Source organism: Phaenicophaeus curvirostris, chromosome 21 (genome assembly GCF_032191515.1).
Source record: "Phaenicophaeus curvirostris isolate KB17595 chromosome 21, BPBGC_Pcur_1.0, whole genome shotgun sequence".
In the NCBI taxonomy this organism is placed as follows: Eukaryota; Metazoa; Chordata; class Aves; order Cuculiformes; family Cuculidae; genus Phaenicophaeus; species Phaenicophaeus curvirostris.
This window is the reverse complement of record NC_091412.1, coordinates 9,753,894-9,770,328: the sequence shown is the minus strand read 5'-3', so window position 1 is coordinate 9,770,328 and position 16,435 is coordinate 9,753,894. Positions and strand designations below refer to the sequence as shown.

The 16,435-nt window shown below is 42.6% G+C and overlaps 1 protein-coding gene across 1 annotated transcript in view; it reads left to right on the top strand.

Annotated features, from left to right (window-relative positions):
* The window catches only part of EFCAB5 (EF-hand calcium binding domain 5), a 38,909-nt gene that overhangs the window by 18,263 nt on the left and 4,211 nt on the right, over positions 1-16,435 (top strand). The window contains exons 8-18 of the mRNA XM_069874321.1: positions 576-731; positions 4,340-4,439; positions 5,130-6,011; positions 7,158-7,226; positions 7,367-7,459; positions 7,867-8,081; positions 9,260-9,416; positions 12,612-12,901; positions 13,767-13,939; positions 14,660-14,888; positions 15,590-15,742. Of these exons, the coding sequence (XP_069730422.1) occupies positions 576-731; positions 4,340-4,439; positions 5,130-6,011; positions 7,158-7,226; positions 7,367-7,459; positions 7,867-8,081; positions 9,260-9,416; positions 12,612-12,901; positions 13,767-13,939; positions 14,660-14,888; positions 15,590-15,742 (2,517 nt within the window). The remainder of the gene's footprint in view (positions 1-575; positions 732-4,339; positions 4,440-5,129; positions 6,012-7,157; positions 7,227-7,366; positions 7,460-7,866; positions 8,082-9,259; positions 9,417-12,611; positions 12,902-13,766; positions 13,940-14,659; positions 14,889-15,589; positions 15,743-16,435) is intronic.

Genomic DNA, 16,435 nt, shown 5'->3' with positions numbered 1-16,435 from the left:
TCCCAGAGTCAGAAGACTTAGGTGACAGCAGGCTCATTTTCAAAATATTCTTTCCTTTTTTCTGTTGAATCCAGCCTGGTTCTCTAAACACTGAAATTGTGGGCAATGGTGGTTTTGTGGCATTAGAGTACTGAGTGTCAGGTCTGCAAAGACTAATGGCACTCCCTCCTTGGGAGTAAAGTCAGGAACACTTAATGCTGCAGAAAACCATGGAGAACGTACACTCTCCTTCAGATAACCTGGCCTAAGCATGACATTTTGTAGGAGGGACCCTGATCCAGGATCTTGGAACCACTAAACATGATGAGTGACCTCTGGGCCAGGAAAGGAACGATTCAATTTGTGTTTGTGCAGTGCCTGGCACACCAGTGCCCCAGGCCGGGTTGGAGAATATCACTGCTTCTGAAAGGAAGAGCAAAGTAGGCATTGTAGCATCCATGCACCAAGTTTGCTTTATGTCAGCAAATTAAACTACAAACCTGCTTGCATTGCATGCAATAGATTTTTAAGAGTTCGAATAAGGTGAAAATACCAGAAGGAAGCTCACCATTTACACTGCTTCTTTCTCTCCATAGTATGTCTTTTCCTACATTGAACATTTGTCAGATGACGTGTTCCAAGAAATCCTGAAGCATCTCTCTCAGTGTGCTCATGACTTCCAAGAAGCAATAAGACATGATATGGGAAGACAAATGTTTGCTGATCTCTTCCTAGATTGTGATTATGGAAAGGTAGGCAAAGCAGCTCTCAACCTCATTTCAATACGATGACGCTTCCAGTCTGGTGTTTCTCTGTCACTGCCTTCTTTTTATTCTCTGTGACTCTAGATACTCTCTTTGTGGTTACTCAGCATTATTGTAGAAGACAATAGCTGATGAACAATCTTCATAGTTCATAGACACAGATATAGCCAGTAGCTGATGGCTATTTAGATTGAATGATTTAACACGATGACACACAGCTGAAGTTTGATGATCCTGGAGAAGAAATTAACCATGAACTTTACTGCTTCTGGTCCTTACCTGTTCCCACAGCTTGTTCAGAATATTTGGGTGCTAATTTGTCTGTTCAGCCGTACTTAAGGAAAGATGAGCTGGTATAAACTAACCTTAACAAGTGTGTACATCCCTACGATAGTAACGTATACTGTGTTAACTATGTTACATTAATTAATATACATTTAGAGCTTCCATTAATAAATCTCATAATGGTTTCAAATTAAAATGCAAAATGATCTATCTTTACAAGCTCTCTGAGAAAAGTGCTGTGAAGTTCAGCTATTGTTTATGGGCAGGAAATTAAAATACAATGCGTCAGTTACAGAGCTGGAACTGCAGCTCAAAGCCATCATTTCATTTTCAGCAGCTCTAAGCTCTGTCTGTCGTCCTCAGAAAACATCTGCATCTCTAGTTAAAAAAAGAAAAAAAGCTAAACTTACCAGAAACCCAGTAAATAGTAGGAACTGAAGAACTGATGGCATAAACTATTACTAAAAACTTGAGATTCATCCAAAAAAGTGTGTTACTTACTGTAAGTAGCCTCAGCTGGCCGGTTGCTGGCTACTACACAGCAAATGGTTGCCATAACCTTACAGCTTTCTCCCCTGCATGGATTATATACCCCACCCAGCACTCCTCCAGTGACAGTGATGTTTATGGCATGCCTACCCAGAGTGAACTGTGCTCTACAATGCCATGCTAATAACGTCATTATGTCTAAGAGAATGGAATCACACAGCACATTTCAACACCAATGGTGTGTTTTAGAGAACAGCAGGCAAGCTGCTGTTTCAGGGATGAGGAAAGCAACGTGTCTGCTTCTCTTTTATGTGAGACATTTCCTTCTCCCATTGCTCTGTCGAGAAGAGCTATGATGGATCTTCCTGGGTAATACATAAAGCTGAGCTCTACTTTGCCATGCATGTTGAAAGGATCTCTTCTCCCCTTTCATATTTTAATGTGACTTTCTTTATATTAATTCTGTGGCGGTAATCACCATCTCCATGTTACTAATCCCAGTGGAAACTGAGAGGCACAGAGCCAAAAATGCTAGCACAACCTAGCAAGAGGGAGCAGCTATCAGCACAGATGCCATTGCTGCCCACGAAAGAGTGATCAGAGCACAAACCCAGTTGCTGTTTGTAGCCTCCAAGGTAGCCATGCTCTGCACATTGAGTTCACTAAACCAAAGTGTGGACCACAGGGTTCTTTTAAGCCTGACCTGGTTTCTTTTGTGTGGCTCTGATAAGTCCTGCTGTACTGTGCTGCACGGGGAAGATAAAAGATGCAAACTAACCCAAGACTTCTACCACTTGAATGCGATCTATTACCTGTAGTACTCATTCTGCAGAGCACAGCCAAGTAGTTGTTTCAGTTCCTCATTTACATTTGTTTGGGAGCAGGCAGTTATTCCAGTCTGCATGGGGAGTGTGGCAGGCTGCCTCAGTGAGCTGCAATTAGGGCCAGGGAGCTGAGAAAGCAGCCTTTAAGTTACAGTCAAATTAGAAGGCATCCACATGATCATTATTATGATTTCAAATGCATGTGTCCAGAAGGACAGCAGCTCGGCAAGAGCAGCCTGGACTATAAAGTGAAGCAGAAACTTTCCAAGACAATACCAGAATACGACTGAATGGCTGGTCTAATGCCCCAAAGGCAACAGCTCTCTGAATTTTAAGCCGATTGTCTCTCTGTCTCACGTATATCAAGTTAAGTTTCTTTTATACTTTATAACAGAATCTACATTAATTTTCAGGGACACTTAAGCCCGGGATTTTTAAATGAAATCGAATTTAATCAGAGATTAGTTTTCAAACTAATGAGATTTGAGACATTTCTGATTACCTCTTGCAATGCAGCGATAACAAAGTCTGCTTCCTGTGACCTTTTCCGAGTGTCAGTTCTTCCCACATTGCTCGCTACCAAGCAGTTCAGGATCCACTCATCACATTTCCAGAGAAACAATCAGGCGGTTCAACACTGATCTGTCCCTGAGTAAACGACAAGGCTGGTTTAGTCTGTGTTGCTAAAGGAATTGCTCATAGATAAAACAGAACACTGCTGAAAACAACTGAGAATCATCACCTGCTGATATCTAGGAGATAAGAAAATGGGTCAACATATTTTGGCTCTCCAGCCACTGAGTTTGGTAGTAAACGTGGAGCTGAATTTGGGGTGGTTCTACAAAAACAGATGGGCCTGCTGTGATTTACAGTGGCTCCTGGACCTGTCCTGCTGACCACACTCATGGCTCGTGGGCAGGAACTACCATAGTACAGCTATCTCTCGGTTCCTCACATTAATGTCATTAATTATGAGTGTAGGTTATAACCAATGCACTCCTCTTGAGCTCATTTCCAGAAAAGAGCAGCAAACTTCTTCATTTCTTCAGCCTAAGGGCTGGAGAAGTCAACAGGAATTAAAAGCTTGGTGAATTTTACATTTTGCGGTCTTTAATCCATGAGCAAAATGTGAAAAGGAAATCAATAATTCAGTTGGAAAGCTACTTGCTACAAATAATGAACTTAAGTAAATCTGTTCTCTAATTAACTACTGTATCTCGCTAATGGGAGATTGCAAAGGTGGCAGGACTCAAATAATGACAACAGGAATTCATCATGAAATGGAAAACTTGCAATCCTTAGATTTGCTTTACTTTTTAAATTCACAGTTTCCTCACTGGAAATTACCTATTTCATCATCTTTTCCTGGGTTTATTGTCTGCATATCCTGAGCGAGAAGGACTTAATAAACTGTGTGTTCCTCTGCGCTGGAAGTACAAGTGCTTCTCTCATCTCTGCGGATGAATGCGTATGAATTTTTAAAAGAAATTAGGGAGGTTGTCATAATACCTCAGATTTTTGGACTAATTCTTTCCTCAGGCAGTTGCCAATATATAAAGCTTCAAAGGAAATGATGGGGCACAAAACTACTATGTGCAGGCACTACCATAATACAGCACAGCCCACAATAGGTGAAAACTTTTCTGTAGTCCTGTCAGGCAATCAATATCCATCCTGAAAGTGTGAAATGTTGAAGCTTTCATCTTTTCATGAAGAACTCCTTTGGCAGAAGTGGTTACAATCATCCACCTGTAATTTGCCGAGAATAAGCAAGAGGATGCTAAGCTATAAGTATGAGGAGTTCCAGCTGAGCCCAGAGAAGAAATTTTCACCCCTATGAAATAAATTCACTTATTTGAAATTGTACTGATGTTCTGCTAATGGACAATTGTCAGTCACAGGTAATTCTTAGCTAATGGTGCCTCTGTAGTGCTGCAAATGTTGATTAAGTCCCAAGAACCACAGGAAAAATCCAATTATTGTAATCTCTTTGTCTAGGCTGGTCTCTTAGATAGACAAAAAATCCTTGCCTTGCTGGCAGACTTCTACGACAGAAGCCCAGTGACTGCTAAGAGGCGATTCTGTAACCCCAGACGGTGTAAGTATAGGGGATGTTTCAGTTGTGGTTAAAACATCAGAGGTCATTTGAGGCTGTGTAGTTACTGTCTTTTGTAAGTGTTACCAGAAATGGACAGAGCCTAAAAAAAGGACCCAAATGAATGCTATGACCTCTACACCATAATTTGCAAACGTGTTTTGCAAACTGTGATGCAATGTTCAGAAATAATTCAGCATCCAAAACTTTTCCTTTCTACAATATTCCAAAGTACTTTTCAGAAGTAGGATTAAAGAAAGACTGCTGAAACAATTGTTCTTTCTCACCAGGCAATATTAGAAGTTAATTCTGTGTTTACACTATATTTTTTCTAGGAACATGGAAGGATAAATAAGAAACACAGAGAATCATCCACATGAAGCAAAATATGTTTAAGATATTGAACATTAATTAATTGCTATGATCAAATGCAAGGCAAATTACAGCAATCCTTCTTAGTATGGAGAATTCTGAAACATGATATTTATTTCAAAAGCAATAAGGTGTAATACACAATAATAAGTGCAGGCACAAATACTGTTTTGAAGTTTTGTGTTTCTGAGATGTGTTTGCAGAAGGTATTTTCTGATAGTTCCTATTTGCTAGGCAATACCTTCTCTCTTTACACTTTCTTAGGCAATACTAGAGAATGTAAAACGAAAGCAAACTATTAACTTATTCTTTCTATTTTAGGGCCAATAATTGAGCTAGAAGAGACTGAGCTTGCGGATTTATGGGGAGGCTTTGATGACCAGAAAGGTTGTGAAGAAGTCCATGAAAAGTTAGTCCTGTCTGAAACGGGAATTTCTGAGGGGTCAGCTTTAGCATATGAACCTGCAGATGATAAAAGCCAAGGCACATACAGAATGGAAACAAATGTCAGAGAAGGTCTTTTTGCACAAACAGGCATGAGTGAAGCTGAGACTGGAGGAATTTCTGAGGAAGAAAAGCAAGCAGCAGAATCAAGTGATGCTGAGGTGAGAAAGGAGGATGAGGATGCTGTGTCAGCGGTGAAAAGCACTGATTTTGAAGCTAGTGACTTGGATGGAGATGCCATACGTAGTGAGAAATCCATTTCCCATGAAGAGATCAAAACTGAGAGGCAAACGGAGTCTGCAAGTGCAGACGGGCAGGATGGGGCTCACCCAGGATCGGCCTCTACTGGGCACAGTCTTAGTGGAGATGGCAAACCTGAATCTGAAAAACAGGTGGAGGGACAGGAATTTAGCCTGGGTAAAGAGCCTGGTACAGAAACAAATAGGGAAGAAGATTATTTTATCAGAGATGGAGAACCTGGCTCAGAAGTGCAAGTTAGTCAGGAGGAGGACAACCAGATTACAGACACAACTGACACAATTCCAAAACCTGAAGCTACAACCATTATCTCAGAAGACATAGTTATGGCAGACATGGATATCGCTGCTTCAAAACAGAGTGCTCCAGTTGCAGAGCTTGTGCAAGAAACTCCTGCAAGAAAAGAGAGTTTTTCTAGGCAGCATGGCAGCCAATTTGGCCGACAGATGGGCTTAGAGAGAAGATTGTGGGATGAGGAACTTCTGCAAGACCAGGGTAAAGGTAAAGCATTCTCCTTTATCCTGGCAAACTGAATCTTTCTCAACAAACGTATTTGAACTGCTTTAACTACAGGTGTGGTTTTTATCTGTTTCAAAACTATTGAAAGCATGTGAATGATTTCTGAATACATAAGAACATGTGCTTTGACATCTCAGCCCGGTGTTTTCTTCCAAGGTTTCCATGTGTTCCTCTCACAGGATGGCAGGTGAGTGTGCTGCTGATCACTGTGCTGCTGATCTGTATTCAAGGCATCAAGCAGACACTTTAATTCAAGCAGGGACTTTCTGAAGCAGCAGTTTTCTAATAAGTGGGAACTTTATGTTCCGTTTTACTCTGTAACATTAGTATAGCAAGACAGGAGCCTGAGCACATTAGAGCTAGAAATGATGTTTAACAAGGTTTAGACTGATCGCCCATAGGGAGATACAGTACAGGATCATATAACAACCTTTTACTTTAAGCTCTCACTGTGTTTCCAAAGGATGATCACACTTCTTAATTGTATACAAGGGCCCTTGTTCTGTGGTCAATCAACTGCGTGTTTCATGAGGTATTTAAGGACCAAACCCCTTGCTAGAGCTCTGTGAATACACTCTTGTGTCTCACAGTTTAAAACACTGTAAGGACTGGGTCTACATTGCCAGAGTAGTCTAGTGACCGGCTCATCATATAAATGGCTGCAAAACTGATGGCCACGTACAGCTTTCTGTGGTTAACTTCCAGTACTTGGTACTAACCTGTCGTTCAGCCAGCACCTGGATGTCCACATCCCGCATTGTTTGGGCCATGTGGCACTTCCACTGTCAGAGCAAATTCCCACCCTGTTCTCGCAGCAGCAATGGCGTGATGGTACGATGCTCTTTGAGAGAAAGAGGGATGGAAACAAGAAGTTTGAATGTAATTTTGAACCCACCCTGGAAAAAGGTTATCTTACTGCTTTTGTGAAAATGGATATTTGTAGCCGGGCTGAAGAATGTAACACTCACCAGGTGAATTTAAGGCAGCAGTATTTCCAGACAGGGAAAATAACCAGCTACTGATAACAAGCGTAACTCCAGAGACACAGAGGTAGAATTTACATATTAATCAGTTGAGTGCTTAGACTGTGAGCTATGGTTCATGGAAGATTTCTTTTTAAAACTGCAGGTCCAGCTCGCTCAGACAGACAGGATTCTCCAGCGGAAGCTAGCCAGGAGTTTGAAGTGCCATGGTCAGGTGACTGCTCATGTCAGCTGTTTTAATCTGCTTTAGAAACTATAGCTTGGATATATGTGTTTAAAGGCTTCCATAAAAGCTGTATTCTCTGTCTTTTTTAAAAGCTTTTATCATTACAAGGTATATTTTATCTTCATCAGGTGACTTCCTGACTTCTGACCTAAGTTCCGTTTATAGCAGTTACAGATCAAGAACTCCAGAGAACTGGAAGTGTGAGAATGCTAGAATTCCAGGTACTTGGTCACAAAGTTGCACCCTCAGTTGCACGCTCAGTGGCTGGCAGTGTCTGCAGACATGCCAATACTGCTGCAAGCTGAATACCAACACTAATTCCCAAAGCTGTCTTCAAGATAAAAGCGTAGGCTTTGTCTCAGAGGGCCACTTGCCGTGTAACAGTAATTTCAGCTCACCTGTATGCAGTGATCTGACCTGGCTGTATGATAGCATTTATGCCAGACTGGAGCATAAATCCGGACACTATTAGAAAAGCATAAGCAGATAAAGACCCTTAGCATGGAGTCAGTCCGTATTCAGCCATACTTTCACTGGATATAAGTATCAAATTCAGGATATCTGCCGTGTGGCTGGTTCTAGGGCAGCATTTGGCTTCCTGCGACACACTGCGCTTTCTGCCTTTCAGACTTACGTCCCATCATGGCAGAGATTCAGAACCGTCAGGCTTCATGCACGAGAAGTGCCTTTGATGAAAGCTGCCTCAACCTGCCACAGTTCGTACAGCTCATGGAGACATTTGTTGGTGAAGACATTTCTCTGCCTACCGTGAAGAAGCTTATTGCATTTATCAAAGAAGAATACAAACAGACAGAAGAGGAAAAAATGGAACAACAAGAAAAAGTAAATATTGATAAGTTTTGCTGATCCCTTCTCCAAACAAAAAACAAGCGAATGCCTACAACCCCTGACAAAGTCATGCTGGCAGAGCTATTCACTTTCAGCCTTGCATTCTCTGTTTCATCAGGAGACCTTTTACCCCTTTGTTTTCATACCGATCCTCCCTCCCTAGCCCTCAGCTCTAGAAGTGATGACAGACTCATCCTGTAAGAGGTTGTCTCTCTGTTCTAGAGCCGGGCTCAGTGAGACAGCAGGTTGACAGTTGATTGCGAAAGAGCTCAAAACATTCCATTCTGCTTATTCACCTTTATAATAGCCAAGAGCCTGATCTCTGACCTACTGCACTGGCATGTACATATGAGGTTGTGGAGGATTTTAAAACAAGTGTGTTTGCTTTTGCTATCTGCATGGCTGTATGTGAATGTGCACATGCTTCCCTATATTTAAGTTACAAGGTGCTCTTCCCACCTATTGAAAAACAACATCCTTATGCTCATCCTCAGGGTGCCCCACATTGCTTCTTAGTACAGATCTGTTTTGTGGTGGGTCTGTCCATAGCAGCCTCTCCTGCTGCATTTTCCTCAGACCTCTTTCTAGTTTCCCTCTGTGCTGCTGACCTAATTTGGATGAGATATTGGATCTGACGGCTCTGCTGTCCTCACACTGAACACAACACACACTGCCAGTATTTTGGCCTTTGAGAGAATTCCACTCCAGCCATTTATCACTGTAGGCTGTGCAAAGGCTGGATTTAAAGGACAAATTGTACACGCATTTGCTTGCAACCCACACACTTCAGGGCAGCACCAGCAAAATAACAATGTACGGAAATACAAACTGCCAAATCTTTGGTGTTACTAACAAGGCTGTGGTTAGTACTTGCTAAGAAGACATTTGTATTCTGCAACACTTCCACTGACCTGAGTTGATCTCACCTTAGATCCATGATGTGCTTCATTTGTTCACTGGGAAACAAACCTCTGCAGTACTGATTCTGCCTCGTAAAACCGAACTGTTGGCTGTGTTTGTTGTTCCCAAATATCTTTCAGGTTTAATGGTTCATCTCCAGGTTTGAGCTGTGTATTTACAGATTTGGCCTGGCCCACAGGAAATACTGTATTTTCCATATTTCTGTAAGCATTGAGCATCCAGGAATTATTAAGGCTGTTCCTCTGTTGCAGGTTCAACGCATCTCTCGCTTGGCCCAACGAGAACTGCTTTTGGAGGCACTTTTCGAGAAATGGGACAGCAATGCATCTGGGTTTCTGGACCTGGAAGAGGTGGATGCTGTTCTAAGCACATTTAAGGAAGGGATGGAAAAAGAAGCTTTGAGGAAGGGTAAGGAAACAACTCTGCTCTGAGATAACAATGTCAACACAGTAGGCCATAAACCATTCAACCATGGTGCTAATGAAGCTGTAGGCAAGCACCAGTCATTTTTTTGTTCAGGCAAGTAGTTATAAGCACATAAAGTATGATGTATAAAATGAAAAGAAACAGTTATCCAGACCTACTTGTTGACGCAGGGCTCCATCCCCTCCTCCTGTGCGATATTCCCCTGAGACAGATTCCCAGCCTGATGATTTCATGACATTGTGATGTGCTGAAAAATTACTTCAACTGTAACATGCAATGTACACTTGTGACACAGCAGTGAAAAACACTTGTAAAGCCTGAGGACACATTTCACACTTTTAGCCTAGCTTTTTTGTGTTATCCAGCTATTTTTAATACATTCACTTTACTGTGCTGTATGCCTCACAGGAGAGGATACCAGCTTTGCTTATGTCTCTCAAATGGCCTTTAATAATCCATACTGTTCTGCAGCTTTCATGAATTAGACAGCAACTTCGAGTTTCACTTCTCTGTTGGCTCATTTTTCCAGATAAACTTAGCAAATTTGGTCCTTGACAGAATAGGCTTGCGTCTCACTGAAGTCTGGACCTGTCTAGCAGCCTCATACATATTAATATGTGGGCATTAGGTGCTCTGAAATACTGCATTAGCAATTAAAAACATGTCTGCATGTGTGCTTGGGCGGAGAGGACTGGTTTATCCATCTCCATGCTCATCTTCATGTTGCTTGTTCTGCCACACATTACTAAAAATGGCTTATTTTGGCAACCACCAAAACCTCTTGATCCTTGAGCTCACTGGAGGCAGCTGGTGGGGTGTGGAGCACACCAGTGTGCTGCCATTCATTTTCTCCCGGCTGCACAGCCACAGAAGAAACCAGCGGTTCACAGCTCTCTTGTATTCAAAGCATGCCAGAACACACTTCAGAAATATGGAAGGACATCCTCTCTTCCATGAAGGGCTCATAAACTAAAGGACAAATACATAGAAAGACAGCATAGCAAAATCAATGCCACCTCCAAGCACATAAACCTATTTCTAGCTGCTTCAGCCTAATTGCTGAAAGACATCATGGAACAAGCAGGTTTGAGGAAAGGGTTCGCAGACACTGTGCTCCTCCTCGATGAAAACACAGAGTGAAAAGTGGGTAGGATTATTTAATTTTTCCTTGTAATTGTAACATTACAGATATAATGGGGAAAATAATCCATTATGCTGTAGCTCAGTAATGAAGGAACTGATCATGGTATAGTCAACTTGATTTGTATTTCTTTCTTCATCTCATTCTTCAAAAAGAGGAAAAAATGTAGGTGAAAATCCAAACACCTTTATACCATCCTATTTCTATCAGAAAATCAGGAATTAAATTTTAAAATACTGCACGTTCTTTAGGTGAGAGGCAGGGTAAGGCATCATTAACAGTGAGCTCCATCATGACTAGGGTCAGCTAGAACTTGCCACTTTCTACGGCTAAAATCAGTGCTAAAATGCCTCCTGACTTCCATGGGGGAAGGAGGAGGCTTGCAGCCCCCAGCAGCATCCACGCCTCAGGTGCACTGGGAGGCACTCAGGGCAGCTCCCAGCCCGTGCCTGTGCATCATCCATCAAAGCATTTTCCATTACACTGTTCCTTACAGCCCATTGTAGGTATTGATCACAAAATACTCCCCGCTTAACAGCAAAGGCACGCTTCTACCTATATATCTTTGCTTCCTTCATTTGCTTATAGGAAGCAGCTTGACATAGAGCATCCTTTCCTTTTCTTTACTTCTTCGGGTCCAACAGGATTTGAAATGAGGGTGCATAAAAAAATGATGGCAGGGTTAGTCACGGCAGAGCTGAGGAGAAGCACCGCTGGGAGCAGGAGGGAGGCAAGCGCCGCTTGGATCCCGGGTTTGCAAAGCCGGTGCAAGAGCACCCCCGTGAGCCGGAGCAGGGGCAGTCCCCTGCGAGCCTGGCTGCTGACGGACACCACATCTGAGAGGAGCCGGTGGGCTAAATCTACCATATCATCCTCATTCTGTTAGGATTACGAGTCTAAGATTTGTCTCTGGGCAAACTGGGAGTTTGTGAACTAGAGGGAGTAGATAGGGGAAAGTGATTTCTGAGAATCACAGTCTGACCCTTGCGGCATTCCTCCTTCCTCCAAGGAAAAGGAGCTCTGCCAGGCCTTTCTGCTGCAGCTTCTTCACGCGTATTTGGTCCAGCTCAGCTGCAGTCTCCTGGACATGAAAAAGGGGACTGAGGCACAGCTCCACATCCTGGCTTTGTGGAAGGTGAGAAAGAGCATCTTTACTCCTTCACTGCCCTGGGAGCTAACAAGCAGCACTTCGTCGGTTTAGATGTTTTCGTAACAATTTATGCTTCTTAACTCTGTGTTTCTTATAAAAGCTTTCTTGTTCCTTTTGCTCCACATCTACACCTCTTGGTGCAGTACAGCTGATTCCAAAACACTGTTGTCCTGACCTCCGTGTGACTTCAATACAGCTTTCGTTTTCTTTGCTTTGTTCATGAGATTTAGCACAATACAAATGTTATTTCAATAATTCATCAAAGGCACTTAAAGAAGGGTAATTAAGAATGATGGTTACTTTGGAAAGTTTCAAAAGGAAAACACAATGTCTGCAAGTCTGTTATATAATGGGAAATCCAGGAATATGGGTGATTGTGAAATCCTCTGTAGACTCCGCCCTTTGCATTTTTAATGGGACTGATGAACAGTTTTTCTGTAGGGTCTCAAGCAAGATTTCTGTATACAGCATGCCTGCCTGCAGCTCAGTCCCTCTAGTCCCTCAAGTGTCCATAAAATTTGCTTCCGATGGGAAGATGCCTCTGATTTTTGGTAACTCCAAGCACCCTTCCTATTTTCCACTGACCTTTATTGTTGGGGTATGCTGCAGAGGTACAAAAACAGCACAGGAGCAATGTCTTGCAGGTTTCTTTCTCGCTAGGTGAGGAAATAGCATGTAGAGGAAAAGATGCATCCAGTCCTGAAGCTGGAGATTACCTGTCAGGATAAAACTTACATTTAGGACATAGCTCGAAGAATCCCAGAGTGATTGACTGGTGCACTCCAGCCAAATCCAGTATAGAGCTTGATTCACGTTTTGCACAAGAAAAGCAGAACATTTTATTCAAATAGACTGTCCCTGTCCTATTTTCTGTTTCTTCTACCAGCAAAAGAACAACTTTGTGCCCGTTACCCACAGCTCAGCAGAGTGGGGAAGCTATCCCCAAAGGCATTCCAGATTTTCCTCAAGTTAGTTGCTTCCAAGTGCACTGGTGATGAGGATGAGGCTATTGATAACTTGGTGGAATTTCTGACCAGAAGCGTGGAACGAAGTAGCACGGAGTGCCTGCAAAGCTTAACCAGGAGGAGATGGCTGCACAATATCCAGCAAGCAGCTGAGACCAGCAGAACAAGCATGGAACCAGTTTACAAAGCAGTGTTTAAGGCCCTCTCCCAGGTATGCATGCCAGGGAGCACAAGGATCAGTTATGTTGGGATTGTGACACTAAATTCAAACCCTGACACATTTGAGTGGAGCTCTCGGGCAGCATGGAAAGCTGAGGCTGGTTTCCTTGAGCTTTTCTGCACCTCACTGATGTTCAGGAGAGCCCATGGTTACACACAGAGTCACAGGTCTGATCTGCAATGCAAGAACTCTCATCCGTGCTCTGCCAATACAGAAAGCGTTTCATGGATACTTAGGTCTCACTTTTTGAAGGACTGACTCAGATCAGATCTGGAAATCCAAACTTTTAGTCGTGGAGCTTCTGAAATTAAACACACCAGACTCAATTTGGGACAAAGATGGTTAATTTGTAGTGGAGACACTTTCATTTTTAGCTTGCAACTGCAACTTTAAATATTTGTCCTCACCATTAAAGCCTCCTCAAAGGAAAATTTCTCTCACGGTAGCTGAGGTGCTTTTGCAGTACTGTCTAGAATCGTACTAGCAACTTGTGGCACTTGTCTGATTGTTCCAAAGGAATCTCCAATTGGAGAAGAAATCCAGAGGAGTTTTTCTTAGGCAGAGGTTATAATTAGGGATTATTTTTATATGAACTGCTCGCCATTAGCAGCAGGAAAAAAATAAATCCATTTTCCTTGCAATCGAAATGCCAAGTGTTTTTGCTTGTAACAGAGTGCACCAGTCAGACACGATCACAGCACAGGCACATACATGTCAGGCAGCTGGTGCACAGCATTCAAAACCAGTGACCCAGAGCGGCATCTCCGCAAAAATGAGACAAGCGCTAAGTACATGAAATAAGTGTAATGGCCAATGGTTAATGTACATAATGTAATGGGAAACATTTGGTTGCTAGGATGCGGAAGCCCATGGGGATAACAAGAAGATCAGTGCATATATTGCCCTCTTGGAAGAGAACCAGCTCTCACCAGAGAGGGGACAGATTCTCCTGCACTATGTGGCGTGTACAGCAGATGATGCTCCGTATGTTCTAAACCAGATACTTTACAGAGACATGAAAGGAGTAAGGTAAGAAACGTTGTGAGTAACTGTTACTTTTTCTCAAAAATTATTGAAATGTAGGGGTACCAGGCATTGTTTGGGGTGCACCAGAAAGAGAGGTTGGTGGAGTGCTCCAGAGAGGAAATATCCGGAGGGACCGTCACGGAATGATTCATTATTGTACACATGCCCTCATACTTTGCATGGTCTACTTAGAGCTGCCCTGTTTGGGATTTCACTCCTTTCCATGGGGAGATTAGCTCACAGTCTAATAAATCTCATCCCTTAGCAAAAGTCGATTATATTAGGCCTACATTTTCTTCTTTAAATATTAATTCCCTTACACCAGTTTACATCCACAGGGTATTTTTTTGAGAACAATGCCTTTCTTTCCCTGGTGTTTACCCTATAAACAACTTTCATGCCTCTTCTCATTTCCACAAGCTAAACATATTTGTTTTCTTTAAATCTTGCTTCTTCTAACCCATTCAGTGTAACTGCTGCTTGCTTCTGTATTTTATTACATTCATTAGTTGATGTTTTCAAAATGTCCTAAGGATAGAAACTGCCTTATTTTTTTACCACTGTCTTTGGGATGCTTGTGGTAAATGTGTGATCAGAGTAAGGAGCTAACGCCTTCTTTCTCTTATGCCAAAAAACAGGGAGAGATCAAAACTGCCGTATTTATTGCTTCACTGAAAGTTTTCTCTTACCCTTAACAAACCTACTCATAAGTTTACTTTTCAGCTTCGCAGCTGTTGAAGAAGGAATGCCAATCCATGTTCCAAGAGTTCAGCTCCATGGAAATATTCACTTCTGGAAGCATGACCGCCCAGTGGAGGAGAGAAAAGGTTCATTCCTGGTACTGCCATTGCACGATGCTCGTTGGAGGGCCTTTGGCATTCTAGGACTCGACACTCTTCGGGATCAGTGTGAGCAAACCATCTTTCTGACCCATGAGATCGACTTCTATCAGGTGGGCACCACCAGAAAACAGTTTGTTAGACTGCTCTTCCAAAAAACTGTGTAGGAACAATGTGGATTTTACATGTCTGTTCTGAGTAAATATGAGATGTACCACTAACAAAAGAACTGTGGGCCCCTTTTTACTGTATATGGTGAAAGTGGTGTGAGCAGAAGTCCTTATCAATATCTTGCTGATTAGCATCTTCTCTGTAATTGATTATAAGGTATAACTTCATCAATAATTTACTCAGGCTTCTCCTGACTAGTAAATCAATTGCAGTTTTCTGCAAAGCCCAAAGACAGTAGCTTTTATTTCCTGAAGCTCTGAACCTTATATTTTGTTTCCAAAAAGTGGTCAGAAACCTTACTTTGTCCGTGGTGAACTAATTGTAAGCAACGTGGGACCCTCTCTAGCATCAGCCTCATTGTGGATGCATCATCTGGGCAGCAGGGAGCGCAGCAAGCCAACATTACCCATCAATTTGGCTACGTCTACTAAAAAACTTTAGCTTAGGGCTTGGCTGTGACCCAGGTACTCTGGAGCCTCAGAGTCTTATTTGATAAGAGACATTTCACAGTCACTTTTGAGCTTTACAAATTCTGGTTAAACTAATGCGTTATGACCATTTTGCTACATGAACATTTCCCCATTTTTTTCCCCAAATCATATATGGATCTGTCTGGCTCATTTGGAGGATTCTGCTTTCACAGGGAGTTTCTCATGCGTTCAGCAAAGCCTACCACCATATCTGCGCACTGGAAAATGTGCTACAAATGGCTGTTACTGCTCTGGACTGGTTGTACCCCAGGGCACCCAGCATCCACGCTGTCGTTGTGTACCTGGTGGAGCCTGGCAAGGACGAGGTAGGTGGCCTGTGAGTTCCCAGTGGCTTTATTATAAAAATGAACCCTGCTTGACATTCTTCTGCCTGCCTGTGCAACAAAGGGCTACAAAGATAGACAAGGAAGGTTCCCTCTGTAAAGGAGGCTACTCTTCATTGTTTTCATCCTCCCATGTAACACGATCCAACAGCACTGCTAGCATAGCCCCTTCTCCATGGGTAAAGGGAACGGTCTTATTTCAGTGCTCACAGCTGCATAGCAACCAACAGAGCAAAATCCCATAGCCATCCATGCATCCATGCACGCATCCATGCTTAGGTTAGCGAATACTGCAAGCGCCTGCTAAAGCTTTGCTGTTTGGGACCTGCCCAAAGGGAGGTATTCTTCTGCGGAGATTCCATGTGTGTCAAAATGGTGCTGTTTTACAGGAAAAAAAGAACATCCTAGCTAGTGTATTAGCTTTGTATTCTGATTTAATGTCAGCAGCCAAGAAGTAAATGCAACTCAGGAAATGGCTGCTCCCAATTAGCCAGCTTGTTAGGCAGACCCCTTCCCTGCAGATCACATTCCAGTTGTTCAGCTGGCACTCGGGCCCTGGGAAGCTTGTCACTTTAAGTACAAGTGAGTTAAGAAGATGAAAAACGCATGCGATATTTAGGACCGATCCTGTGTCATCACAAAGTCTGTATGACATCTGCTGTAACCATAATTCAG